The 14,808-nt window shown below is 35.2% G+C and overlaps 1 protein-coding gene across 1 annotated transcript in view; it reads right to left on the reverse strand.

The window, feature by feature from the left end:
- Positions 1-14,808, reverse strand: part of LOC141451520 (zwei Ig domain protein zig-8-like) — an 82,643-nt gene that overhangs the window by 9,387 nt on the left and 58,448 nt on the right. Inside the window, exon 4 of the mRNA XM_074122957.1 lies at positions 2,165-2,455. Within this exon, the coding sequence (XP_073979058.1) occupies positions 2,165-2,455 (291 nt within the window). The remainder of the gene's footprint in view (positions 1-2,164; positions 2,456-14,808) is intronic.

The following is a 14,808-nucleotide window of genomic DNA, read 5'->3' on the forward strand; positions in this document are numbered from 1 at the left end:
CTCAGCCTTGTGTCACCTCCCACGGCCTCTCTATCGCGTTGTACTCAACCATATTAAGACTATGACAAGTAAAAAAGGAGGTATTAACCTACTAGACCACCAAGGGCAAGATCTGGCTGAGGCGTTTGAGTAATAGATCCCGCCCTTTGATTCAAAAATGATCTTTTTTGATGCACGAGGATAAAAAAGAAGTACAGCCTATTTTATATCTTAATACGAATAAAAAGGTGGGTGTGTCTGATGTCAGAGTGTATTGGAGAGACGTGTACATAGGAGTAATTCATCAATGCTTCATACAGTAGAGTGTAGAGCAGCAGAGCGAATAGGCACCAAGAATGCATCTGTTCACAGAATATAATTTTTGTTAAGCAAATTTATTAACAATAATTTTTTTTAAACATTGCATTCATGTGGTTAAAATGATCAACATTAAAGATAGGATAAAATCTGGGATTTCCACAGAATTTGTTGGATGTGTCATTTGTAAGATAAGACTGCAGAGGACAGCTAGATAATAATAGTACGTGGTTTGGATAACCATTGTCATGAAAAGTGGGAAGAATTTGTTTGAGTATAGAAATAGCCATATTCTTCTTTTAACTTTACATTTTATTGTTAAGAAGTAGGTCTAAGAGATTTTTAGTATCTCAGTCGGGAAAGTCATTAAAAAAAGGATGAAAAATAATCCTGAATTTTATTTCAGTTAGAAATATGGATGTAATTAAGAATATTAAAGCTAAAAAATTAGTAGCTCAAGCTGCCTTCTTTTCTAGTAAATTTCAAAAGTATATTTGCCTTACATTTATTATGTTCATTTTACAGCCATCACCAGGTGGAATTTGGCTGGAAACTGTTTATTATTAGGGAATAATCGGAATTAGGAGTATTCGAATGAGATGACAGCAAGAACAGTAAGGGAATGCAGAAACAATCAAGTTTACTACTGACTGTGGCAGGACTAAGTTCTGATCAGTTACAAGTGGAAGACTTCTGAGGCTAAAAAGATTTATTTAAGTGATACAGAAAGACTAATGAGACTACTGAAGAGGCTGAGTCTAGATCACGATGGCTGTCAATAAACCATTTCCTTTATCAATAAAGGAAATGATTGTTGGAAGAAAACAAAGAGATACATTATCTTCTCTGCTACCTTCCCAGATTCTGTCAGATTACTTACAGTAGATATAAGCCTGGCAAGAGATTCATATAACTAGGAAGGGTACGTTCAAGGTTTTCAGCTCGCAGTAAATTAACCGGGTGCGTCAAGTAAATCGGAACTAGGAGTAACTATTTTATAGGTAATCTGGTTGCAAGATCGTTTATTTTCAATGAGTTTCTTGATCGCTAAAACAGAGTTAGAGTTTATGGAAGATTAAGAAGTAAGTCAGTAATGATATAGGGAAGGTGTCAAAAATAACTTTGTAATTGATGTATTGCAATTTTTAGACATCTAAGTAACCTCAGAATGTGGGAATATTTTTGATTCATCAGCCCATTAGTAACTTTAAACAAATCTTCTTTGGTTAATGACATTTAGGAAACATCCAGGAGGTTATTGAAGTCTTGTTTGTTTTCAATACGCACATGCCAACATATTGCAGTCCCAGTTTATTCAGTGCCTTCTGAGTTGACGAAGAGCTATCTCATTTCCTTCCACGCCGGCAAGCTCTGGCACCCATAATAAGGTGAAATTATGTTTTCTTTCTGTCCAGATCATTATTGATGCATTCACAAACTAGCCACTGACGTTAAGAGCTAGCACATTAATGGTGGCCAGGCTATCAAATCGGATTTCGATATTTCCTGTCGAATTTGAAGAAAAAGTTTTTCCTATTGCTTAAATTTCCACTGGGAAGATGCTGCCAAAAAAATATTGAGCCGTACGATCTGAGTAGGACCTGTTTCTTGCCCATAACGCTCTGGAACTCCTCAGGGTTCTCGACCCAATCCTAAACCACACAAGATCGCTTGTTCTTCCATGCCAGAAAGGACATATTCACTTCCCCATTTTTGCAGGTACTCAGCATCAAAGAAACATTCATCTTGCTCCACATTTAAAACTGTAAACATTTCTAGGCTAATAGAAGTTGCGAGTGATTTCTAGTTGACCTACTATAACACAAAATTTCAGTAAATACAATAAATAAATTAAAGATATTTTTACCATTAAGTACATGGACCATGACACTGGCCGCATGTGAACTTGAAGGAGCGCACGTATAGTTGCCTGAATCCGCTGGTAAAGCCCTGGCTATCAATAGCCTAGAAGTGCGTGTCTGTTTCTCGGTGAGCACAGAAATGCCTCCCCTTTGTGAGTAGTTGATCACATTGTTTCCACGATACCAATAAATAAATGATGGCGGTTCTGGTGTTTCGCGCACCACACAAGTCAGGTTTATATCGCTGCCACTTTTTATATAGATCTCACTTTTGCCAAGTATTTCCGCTTGCGATACTGAAACATAGAAAAATAAGGAAAACTTTATTTAAAGGAAACTAAATATTAATAAAAGCAAAACAAGAAAAATTATTTTAACAACAATATGAATAAATTACTATGTACAAGGAAAATGATAGGTAATAACGTTCAATTTTTAAAGCTAATTCTTATTGCTCTGCTGCCAATAAACAATAATTATATTTTTAATATCAATTGAAGTGATTGGCTCACTTGCCACCTACACCTGGACTCTAATTGATTAAAAATCTCTAATTGATTATAAGTTTTTATATTTAGCAACACAGTGCGCTGCCTCCGATATTGACTAAAATACATCCTTTCTTACGAAAAGTAACCAAAAATTGTAATACGGAGTAAAAAAATTATCTTTTAAAATGTTAGTTCTTCTTACAACTCGAATCTATTTAAAATGCATTCATGTTCATACTTGCGTAGATATGTAACAAAAATCTGTTCGGCTTTAGATTGAAATCTATCATCTAATTCATGAACAATTTGAGAAGCTATTCTCCAAATAATAAATATTTTTTCTTGATAGAAAAATAAATATTTATTATAAATACTGAAATGAAGTGCAACATCGGTCTAATCACCATAGTGTAAAGGAGGAGTTTGTTCTTGTACAAGCATCTTCGAGTCTCTTGACAGAAAAGGGAGTGAACGTAAGTTTACCAGAGTTTACTTTATCGTTTACGACGATATCGTATCATATACTAAGGAAGTCTATCTTGTCTAATTTTTCAACGTTTTTAGTATAATTAATACTTAAAGCATCTCCAGAGGTGAGAACTTACAGCTCATATTATAATAAGGGCGCATATAAAAGGTTTCGATTTCTACAGGGTAGGATCTACGAGAATCTCTCTACAATCATTGACACCCCTCTCAAGGGCTATGTTAGAACAATGTGTGGTTCTAAACGCTTTATAAAATGAAACCTTAAAGTATTACTGTCTATTTTAAATTTGACGGGAAACTGCTAAATGGCGATTTTATTAAATAGGATTTTCCCTTTTTGCTTCAAACCTTTTTTCATTTAACTTAGGGTTGCTGTTAATGCAATTAACAATCTCTTATATTTAAATTATTTTCTTTGAAATTTGTTTTAAGAGTCTCTTTGATGTGTTGCAAGTAGAAATTATGGGTACAAGAAACAGAGTACTTTACCATGGGAGTTTCTGAATTTATATTTACAGAGAAATCACAATCAGCAAGAGAATGAAAAATTTTATAAGAGAAAAATTGAATTACATTTACTTATTTGCTAACAGAACAGTTAAGTAGTAATAAGTAGATTTCCTACAGCATGTACTTCGATTTTCTACTTACCAGTAAAACGACCTGTTATTTTTAGACAATCGTCTACATACGACTATAAGAAGCAATATTATTCAATAGTAAATACATATACTTTTAAACTTGGTAACATATAACTTGTATATAACAAGTACAAACGTACATACAGCACGTATATGTATATATATACTTGTGAGAGTAAATAAAAGAGAGAGGAGATTTGAAAAATGATGCAAAGATGTATACATTTATATAGTTAATGGTGGTCCAAGAGGACCAAGAGTGTACGAACAGGGGTGTGGTAGATGCCTCTAAATTTGCATACTACTTTGTGTCAACTTTGAATAATGAGCTTTTGGTAAAGTGCGTGTATATCATGACTAGAAATAAATGTTTAAAAATAGTTTCTATATATTCTCGTTTGCTTTTACAAATCAATATTTATTTTGTACCATTGTGAGGAATTTATTTATATTATAAAAATGAATTTATATACTTTACCACGTTGATTTTTTTTTTTTTTTTTTATATGTATATATTTATTGCTGAGGAATTCAAGGTTGGTCAGAATTATTGTTCCAGATTTTGTAAATCGGAGATATTCCTGGGATTTGGTTCTTGGTATATCTCGTATCTCGTATAATAGATTGATAGCATTGCGCTTCACTTTAATAAATTGGTCTAGAACCAGGTTTGCAGAATGGATGAACTGGGTACATTGTCAGATGACTAACATACTAAACAGGAAGAAAGATTATTGCCAATTTTTAGTCACTATTTGTTTTATTTCCTGCAAAGTTTTCGACCTAGCGGCTTGGTTACCTTCAGGCTTGTTAACAGTTTTAATATTTTTTTTTTACATTTTATTTCTTAAACATATCGACGCTGGAGTTCCACAGGGCAGCATGCTGGGTCCTATTCTTTATTCCATTTTCACTTCAGACATATCAACTGATCCTAACACCACACTTCTCACAAACGCAGACGACACCGCCTTACTGTCTACTAATCATGATCCTGTAATATCTCACAGAAATCTGCAATCTCATCTTTCCTCCTTAGAACAGTGGTTCAAGAGATGGGCTACTAAGTTTAATGAAACCAAGTCTCAAAACATCACCTTTACTCTTCGTCGCATTACTCTTCCAGTAATCCAGTAACACCTCTACCAGTAGTGAACGTTGCCCGCTACCTTGGGCTTTACTTAGACTGAAGACTTTCTTGGAGCCCCCACACCAGACTTAAAAGAACAGAACTAAACAGACGCTATCGACTACTTAAAAGACTCTTAGACGATAGATCAAAACTTTCTCTGGACAACAAAAGACTGATTTATACTTCTATTTTGAAACCCATCTGGGCGTATGGAATAATTTTTTTTTTTTTTTTTTTTTTGGCCTTCTGGGCTTGCAGATTAGCCAAAAGCGTATGGAATAGAGCTGTGGGGTTCAACCAAACGCTCCAATCTCCAAAGGATTCAATCGCTACCATCTAAAATACTTGCCTGCCTTCGGACTTTATGACTCCCAAATATAACTTCAACAAGCCGTTCAAAGTCTGTATTTGGGACCGGGAGGCTTGGAAAAGTGGACCCCCAGTTGTGGGAGATTCGATGTGGTACACAGATGGCTCCAAGATGGAGGAGGGCGTAGGAGCGGGAGTGTACGGGGCGAAACCGAAATGTAGGTTTTCGGTTAGCCTAGGAAAACTAGCTACAGTTTTTCAGGCTGAGCTAGCTGCAATTAGGTTCTGTGCCACCGAGATTAAAGGGCGAGGAATTATTAACTCTAAGGTCGTAATTTTCTCGGATAGTCAGGCTGCTCTACGGGCAATTAGTTCCCACCAGGTCAACTCAAGGCTGGTTTGGGACTGTCTGGGTGCCCTGAAGGAAATTAGTGACCTGAATAAGGTCTTTCTAGTTTGGGTACCTGGTCATTCAGGACACAAGGGGAACGAAGTGGCAGATTTATTGGCCCGGGAAGGCTCTGCGGGACACTTCGTTGGCCCGGAGCCCTGCTTTGGGGTTTCGAAATGTGTTAAGTCTGCGGCCATCAATGTATGGGTGCAGAGTAGGGCTCAGGAGTGGTGGCTTACCACCACTGGGATGAGACAGGCGAAGGAGTTCATCAGAGGCTATTCGCCGAGGCTGACCGCAGAATTAATCCGTCAAGGCCGTGGGGCTATAAGGATAATTGTAGGCCTGTTAACGGGCCACTGCAGGCTCAGAAAACACATGTATCGCATGGGCCTGGCAGAAGATAGCCTTTGTAGGTTTTGTCAGGAAGAGGAAGAAACGGCACTGCACGTGTTGTGTCAGTGTGAGGGGCTCGTATGGCTAAGGATGTTACTTCTCGGGGAGGAAAAACCAAGGCCTGAGAGCTTTACCCAGGAGCCACTCTCCAGAATTAAGAGTCTGATTAAACGGACGGGTCTGGAGGGTGAGCTCTAAAGCCGGGGAGCCACAATAGATCCATAGGGGTCGCGGTGGCGCAGGCCTTGAGGCCACCCTAATCTAATCTAATCTAATCTAAAATACTTCGAACTGTGGTAAACGCTCCATTTTATGTCTCCAACCTGACTATACACACCCAAGTCAAACCTTTTATCACCCAAGTTGCTAAAACACGATACAGAAAATTCAACTTCAGCTTGCAATCTCATATAAATCCTTTAGCTCAAAAACCTTTCTTCTAGAACTCTTCCTGACAACCCGACAAGACGTCTTAAAAGACAGTGGCCTCGTGATCTCCTCTCAAGTGAAGAGAGTGACTAACCATATAATGTTTTGGAGTGTTACCACTGGGTAATTTCTCCACTCATTTACTTCTACTGTTCACTGTTATCATTGTTACTTATAGCGCTAACGCGCTAATTGAAGCACAGGTGTGTCTTCTGTCCTGACTGTTTAGGTACTGGGGACTGTTTAGAGTAGCTGAAGATGATCTAGTCTCTAGAAAGGAAGCTAGAGAGAAAATTAAGACTGAAATTGGCAATAATCTCTCTCTTTTTTTTTTAGATTAATGAATCAATCACCAAAAAAAGATGAACAATATTATGCATAAAATGCTTAATTAGCTGGAGACTTCTCGAATATAACTGATGGATTTCTCTTCGTTGAATCAACGTAATACCATTTCATTAATAATAACGGCAATTTTAAAATTGTGAGGCTTCAGAAATAACCATTTCATCATCAACAACCATCTTTACAGTGCGAACAACAAAATAGAATTTATCGTGGTCCTTCCGTCCACAATTCTGGCTATATCGGCTATTAATTTCAACTATATCTCCCCACTACATCACAAATAAAATCCATTAATCTTTTAGAGTTCCTTCACACGCTTGTCACTTTTTTTTTGTCTCTCTTTTCTTCTTTCGTTCAAACTCAGAGGGCGGACGTATTGCAAGCGAAATATAGTTTTTTTTTATTATATTGAGCACTTACAGGAAATTACTATAAAGGTTACAGGAAGCTTAAATTTTATTGGATGAAAAATTAATGCCATTTTCAGTCATTACAAACTTTATTATGACGAGCTTTCGACCTAGGGAATAGGTCATCTTCAGGGCTAACAATCAGTCACCAAAAATAATGAACAGGAACTTAAATTTTATATTTTGTTTCAGTATTATTTTGGAACCCAACTGCAAACTTAGCAGTAAGAAACACTTTTGACAAACAATATTTGCTGTAGATTTTACATTTGACTGTAGATAGACAAACTTAATTGTTAATTATCTAAAATTAATTACAAAGATGAATTACTAATGTAAAATTACATTTTAACCTTCATAATACAATAGTTTAGCTTATGATGGTACAAGGATAATATGCAGGGAAAAGGATAGAAAAAAAATCTGCAGCTAGGATCGTAGGTGGAGGCTATTTCGCAGCAGAAAGGGTTAGAATGACAATCTAGAGTGGACAGGTGTTTCAGTAGATGGCGTTGGATAATGGAGGCCTCCGGACAGAGTTGCTTCATTGCAAAATCCGCGAAGTAAAGCATAAAAACTCCAAAAAAAAAGAAGAACAAATCAACACTCGTAGATTTGTGGGATCTGAGCCCTCCGGCCTAAAGTCACTACCAGCTAGCTAAAATCTAATATTTTATATATGTATACACGACCCTAGTCTGACCTTTCATGGGCTTGAAGTAAGGTATAACTAGATTCACGTGAAAAATTATGGAAAAATACTAGGAACCGTGTTTTGTGTCGTGGCTTCGCTTATTTTCATTAGAAGGAAACAAGAGAATATTTAGTTTTAGTATGAACAAGAAAATGACAGATTCTGTATTGAATGATTGATTATGATTGAAAGGATTGCGATTAGAACAAGAGGGTCCTCCCCGGGTTATGATTCCTAGAAAGCTTGGACATGGTCAACTTTTGCCTTTTATCCTATTTTTATTTCTATTCTACGATGGAAATTTGATTCTGTTCACATGTAAGCTTCAGTGGTTAGTGAATTAGAGTGGCGATATATCGACAGGATCCTTAAATGCAAGGGAATTATATAAAATTACTTAAATCTTATTAGGGAAACTGTCCTGTTCCTAGATCTTCACCGTTTTTCTGTTACTTAATACGAATCATTTCGGCTATAACTAATTGGTCGAAGATTCAACAAAAAAGTAGTGAATTGATTCATCTTCTCTTGCCAGCAAATTAGACGAATCATCCAATCAAACGAAGTTAAAACAAGATACTCCAGTTGTCTGGAGATAGGTTGTAGAATAGAGGAACAGAAATTACTTGTTATAATAAATACTGAATTAGTAACAATCGTTCAGTTTTAAATATGTTCAAACAATATTAAAAGATTATTCAATGTAGAGTCTAAATTAATTGATCTATCTTAAGATTGTTTGTGAATTAATAATGCAAATATGATGTTTATCAATTTGAAAAAGTTGTTGACTAAGATAAGGAATTCTCGTCTAGTTCGACAGGAAAGATTGAGATTTCTGCTTTAGTGTATTGATTAATAAGCCAGACGTGGATTGTAAACAATGGGTAGCCCGAATTTGAAGTTAAAATAGCAAAATAAAAGGAAAAATAAGGAATTCTCGACTAGTTTGACTGGATAGATTGAGATTTCTGCTTCATACTTTTAATAACTAAGACAAAGGTGGATTGTGCAAACAAGTTACCCTGAATTTGAAGTTACGACTGCAGAATTAATGGAAAAAATTACAGAATTCTCGTATAGTATGACGGGGAAGATTGATAGTGCTTTCTTCATTCTTTCGCAATCTCTCTCTTTCTATTGTTCAAAACTAGACGAGAATTTTTCTATTTTTTCATTAATTTTGCAATCGTAACTCAAAATACTGGCAACTCTGTGTATACATTCCAGCTCTGGCTTAATTATTAATAAATTGAAGCAGAAATCTCAATCTTTCCAGTCAAACTAGACGGAATTCCTTATTTTTCCTTTTATTTTACAATCGTAACTCAAAATACTGGCAACCCTGTGTATACATTCCACCTCTGACTTAATTATTAATAAACTGAAGCAGAAATCTCAATCTTTCCAGTCAAACTAGACGGAATTCCTTATTTTTCCTTTTATTTTACAATCGTAAATCAAAATACTGGCAACCCTGTGTATACATTCCACCTCTGACTTAATTATTAATAAATTGAAGCAGAAATCTCAATCTTTCCAGTCAAACTAGACGGAATTCCTTATTTTTCCTTTTATTTTACAATCGTAACTCAAAATACTGGCAACCCTATTCATTCCACCTCTGACTTAATTATTAATAAACTGAAGCAGAAATCTCAATCTTTCCCGTCAAACTAGACGGAATTCCTTGTTTTTCCTTTTATTTTGCAACCGTAACTTCAAATATGGATTACTCTGTTTGCACAATCCAATTCACTCATGAATTTCGAATCACTATTACAAAAGAATTGGGAAAATAAGTAATTCCGACTAGTTTGACTGGAAAGACTGAGATTCCTTCATTTGTTCAAAACTAGAAGAGAATTTTTATATGTACTTAATTTGAAATTAGAGTGGGAAGCAAGTGTCGATGACCCCTACAAGCGATTGGGCCCCAGCACTTGCCCGGGTAAGCAGGTGCAGACGCCGACCCTGCACTGGAGGAAAATAGCACTAGCGATATCCGCGCACTAAATAGTCCCACATCACTTGAAGAGAATTCGCCCGAACTTGGGATCGATGTGGACTCATAATTGAAGTTCGAGAAGGAAAGGCAACCCTCGCCACTCGATTAGGATTCGATTAGAAATGACTTACTGGAGAAAAATGAAAATGAAAAATACTTGAACTAATATGTTCATCAATTTAATGTTTAATTATCTATTTCAGCATGATATGGTACAAAAAATATGAACAGATTAGTAGGATAAGCATGATTCCAGCATCGCACCCTAAGTATTACATAAAATAATTAATATTAGGAAAATTGATGAGATCATTAATTAGTGGGGTGTTAAGCCTTTGGAAAGTTAAACAAGGGGACATACACAGATATCCGCCCTAGAAAGAAGCTTGATAAGGGGTTTACCCTTTCAGGGGTCGGTTGGGAAACTGCTAATGAGAAAAGATGATGAAATATTGGTAAATTTACAACCTTAGTTTTAACAGCCAAGTTATTACATCAAAGTTAAAAACTTTTCAATAACTAATTCTCTAATGTATTTTTAGTAAAATTTGAATTTTTCAACATCAGTTTTAATGAAAGTGATTTAATGTTAAATTAACAAAGAAAATAGAGAATGGCTTTCCTTTGTAGCGCAGGAGAGGAAATGAGAGTTTTAAGATGCCCTGCACTACATTATTAATAGACCTTTCATTTATTATAAAAAACATTACATGTAGGGATAAGTATTATTCGGTTTGTTCTTTACTTCATTTTTTTCTTGACTTTCATTTCTGACGCAAAAGTTTAATTATTCAAAATAGAAAAGCGTATTTTTGTTCATACAAAGTAGAGCCTGGAAAGCTCCGCAATGCAGTGACTGGAAAATTCAGTAGTATTTACTAAATATTCCCTACTGTTTCTTTAAAATTTATGTATTTTTGTGTATATTATATGTTAAAGAACTTTTGTTTGATTATATGTATATCTTTTATTTAATTTAGAACATGGTTTTTATATTTGGCCCCTAATTCCCCTGTGGATCTATGAAAGGTCTCGAGAGATCATGGAGACTGATTAGGAAAAAATTTCAAAAGTATTCATTCGTTTTCTTATTTTTAATACAAGATATTCGGTATTAAAATTTGTAATATACAAAGAATAATAATACAAAGAACAAGTTCTACAAAAAGTGTTTGATCAGATGGAGGTAATACAGAACTAAGAAGCAGAACGAATTAAAAGATTGGGCCAAAATAAACACTAGGTTCAAAGGAAGAAGAAGAACCGGATCTTCCAGGCAATAACTAGTGAAGGGAATCAGAGAAAGACAAAAAGGGATTGGTTTATTAAACATAGGGCTGTCTAGGGTAATCATAACCCGATAATTGTATAAAGCTTCTAAAGTATTATAAAGATGCTGATGCAGGCGTGAATGTTTAAGGCATCATGTGAAGAATAAGCTTAAAGATAAGTGAAATGTCCTGTAATTCTTTGAAGAGGTCTTTCTTGATTCAAAGAATAAATGAAATGCCCTGCAATCCTTACAGGAGTTCTTACAAGAAAAGAAAGAAGAGTGAACTGTAGTGCAGGCCTAAGAGAGAGTTCTTGAAACGAAACAGGATGGTCGTAAGCAGGCGAATACATTTTGACCAAAAACCTTAATTGGCAACATTGATATAATTTTTTTACATAGGAGGAGGTATTATGAAAAGGGATCGTTCAGTTAAGCACAAATTCCCGATTCTCCGTCAGCGTAAATACTATCTCGAAAATCTCTTGTAGTCACTCTATTCGAGATGCTCTCTATCCGTTTTCCTAGCCTTTTCTTTCTCAAGAGATCTTGAGGAATCTTTTATTTCTATTCGAGATCTTTCCTCTTTTCTTGTCCGTACCATACTTATTTTACGTTTTTCTCTAACGGAGTCAAAAATATTGCCTTTGGATTTCCAAATTAGGTACATGCCTTTGTCTCAGTGTAGCGAGTTTAATGATTGAATAGTCTGCCTTTCCCTTTTATTATTATATTTTGAACAGCGAATTCTGAAGAACTCGCTGTTAAATTAATATCTTGGGGTCTAAATACACGGATATAATTCTGTGTTATCTTGAGAAGCATTAAAATAAAAGTTTTTGAACGTACTCAGGGAACTTAAAGTTCCAAGGTAATTTAATTTTTTCGAAACTGTTCTGTTCGCAACACTTCCGCTTTTGGCAAAAATGTTTAGAGCCAATCAAGTCCAACGATTTATGAAAAGGAAATGGATAATTATTCTAATTTTTGACCACAAAAATAGAAAAAGCTTTGTAGCTGACACAGTATTTTATTTTAATGTAAAAAAAAAAAAAAAAAAAAAAAAAGACAATGCGCAAGCGCCCCCTAGTGTCGAAGTTCCATTTTGCAAAGATAAATAATGTGTTTGGATAAATGGTGGCGTTGTGGATGTCATCCTAGTTGCATCCAATTCTCTCTCTCACTTCTTGCCACCCCCTCACCAATTGCCAAGAGATTTTTCATTGGGAATATTTCATGATTGATGATACAAACGGCGTATAAAACGTTTTACTTTCACGTCATCATTAAGCACAAGAGAAATATTCGCAAGAGAGAATGAGAACGAGAGAAATCCTAATCCATTGACCTTTATTCCGTATTTCTATAAATAAACTGACCTTCCATTGCATTAGTTTTTATTTATACCCTCGCTCTAATTCTAATCAAGATAATAATGCAATCTTGTCAAATTTTAGAAAATGGAACAATAAAAAAAATTTAATGTTTTGAGTGATTTTGAGGTGAATCATGTTTGATTGATTGTTTTTAGAATGTTTTGCTTTAAATATAACATATAGTAAACAGCTTCCATGGCATCAATACTAGTGGGAAAGCTTGGGAAATTTTGGAAAAAGGAGCAAAGTATTTGGAACTCACAATAAACAGATCTAAAATAAAATACATGTTAGTTCATAGAAGAGGAGCATGCAATATTGAGCCTCCTAATCTTGGCGCTGACATGTCTGGGAATGTTGAGTACTTTAATTATCAAAGACCAATTATTAGGAATGAAAATGAGGTTAAAGAAAGGCATCAAAGCAAGTATAATAGCGATCAACAGGTATACTTGTTTCTGCGTTACGTTTTACTTTTTAAATCAAGCCTTTACAGAATAATTTTAAGATTTGTTTACATGTTGAAAGAGAATTTGATACTAAGAAAGGAAAAGGAACGACTCAGGAGAATTCTGAGTAAAATTTTTGGGCAATTTCAAAAAATATGGAAAGGGAATGTGAACCATCCAGGAACTGAAGGCATTTATTCAGGATCTAAATATAGTAAGGTTTTTTTTAAAAAAGAGGATCCAAGATTACTTGAAATTTGTAAAGAATTTCTGTGGGTAGTTACCCTAAAAAGTTGTACCAAGTCAGAATTAGTAGAAGGTGAAGAGGCTCAGACGTAGGACGAAGCTTGACGTGGAGGAGAATTTGAGTGTTGGAAGTTATGAGGATAAAGAGTGCGGACAAAGGATAGGACAGTATGAGTAGGGCCTAGGGCCTACATGATCTAACAGGAAGGAAGTATTATAAATAAAAAAAGATTTGATTAGGTCATTGGCTCGTCCTGTTTCCCAGGACCTTTTTCTTGAGTCAACCTTTTGTAATTAAAGTAGAAGCGACCACTTACTTATTTACAAGGCCCAGCGTATTCCCACTAATCCTTTTTAAACATTCTCTCTTCGGTATGCTAGAACCAGAGAGCTCACAATAGAATCTAGCGATTAGGTACGCAAACATGCAGGGATTGTATTGGTCCGTTTAATCTGCTGCTCTCTGATCGTGCCTGATAGTAAGGAGTAAGATTAGGTAGACAAGGATTAATCCTTGATAAGGTTAGTACTGGCAGATAGCTCGGCAGAAATGCTAGGAGTTATACTACAGGTTATTGGGAAGGACTTATTTACTGACCATAAATAATAACTCCCCATTCCTCAAGGAACTGTTAGTCTGGAAATTGTTCCTCAATACCACGTCCTCGCCTTGTAACTGAAAGCTGGGAATTGCTCAGTTTAGGGCCAAAAAGAACCTTCAAGCGCTCTCCCACATTTAGCAGCTATCTTACCCAGACTAGAAACTTAACTCTAACAACTAGTTCTTGTGCAGCCTCTCTCTTAAAAAAGTATCCCTTCTAAGTACGCTGGAGTGCCCCAGCAATTTAAGAAATTTCAAGAAACAGTTGCGAGTAATTTTCCGAGAAAACCGAGAACATTTTGAAAACATCATCAGTGAAGTTTTATTTCCAATGATGGATTTTGAAAGTTTAGTATCATTAATGGTAATAGATTCAAAATTTGAATTTGAGCTTTCTCCGATTACTAAAGACTCCTATCAACTATGTATTTATTTAAAAATATAGATAGAATATAATCTGAATTATTTACTGAGTGCCAAACTGGGGAAAAAAATAAATGTGTCTCTTGAAAGCATTTCTTGATCTAACAGATAAACTAAGTATTAAATTAATCAAGCGGGAACCCCTCCCTCACCAAACTTTTGTGTGGAAAACTTTAAACTTTACAAAGCCGGTTTAATGATAATTTAAGGTAATTCTAAATTTAATGTTCGTTCGCTATCAGCAGATAAGTAAAGCGCTGATAATTCAGTTATCTACTGATTTTATTTTAACTTAAAGCTTAATCTCAGCAAATTTTCTTTAATATAATCTACTTTTAGTAGATTCTTCAATATTTAAACAGCTTCACTTACTCTATATAATCTACAACACTTTAATAAGTTATTTAGAAAGAAGGCGTGGCCACTTTTCCTGTACGAAATACGAGTATTTTCACGGGTTTAACATCTAAGTTAAAACTCCAAATTTGAATAAAATCGGTAGACCAAAAGTTATTGAATAATTGTTTCTAATTTCTGGCTATTTTT

This window comes from Rhodnius prolixus, unplaced genomic scaffold, assembly GCF_049639745.1.
Source record: "Rhodnius prolixus isolate KJV_2025 unplaced genomic scaffold, Rpr scaffold_8, whole genome shotgun sequence".
NCBI classification, from domain to species: Eukaryota; Metazoa; Arthropoda; class Insecta; order Hemiptera; family Reduviidae; genus Rhodnius; species Rhodnius prolixus.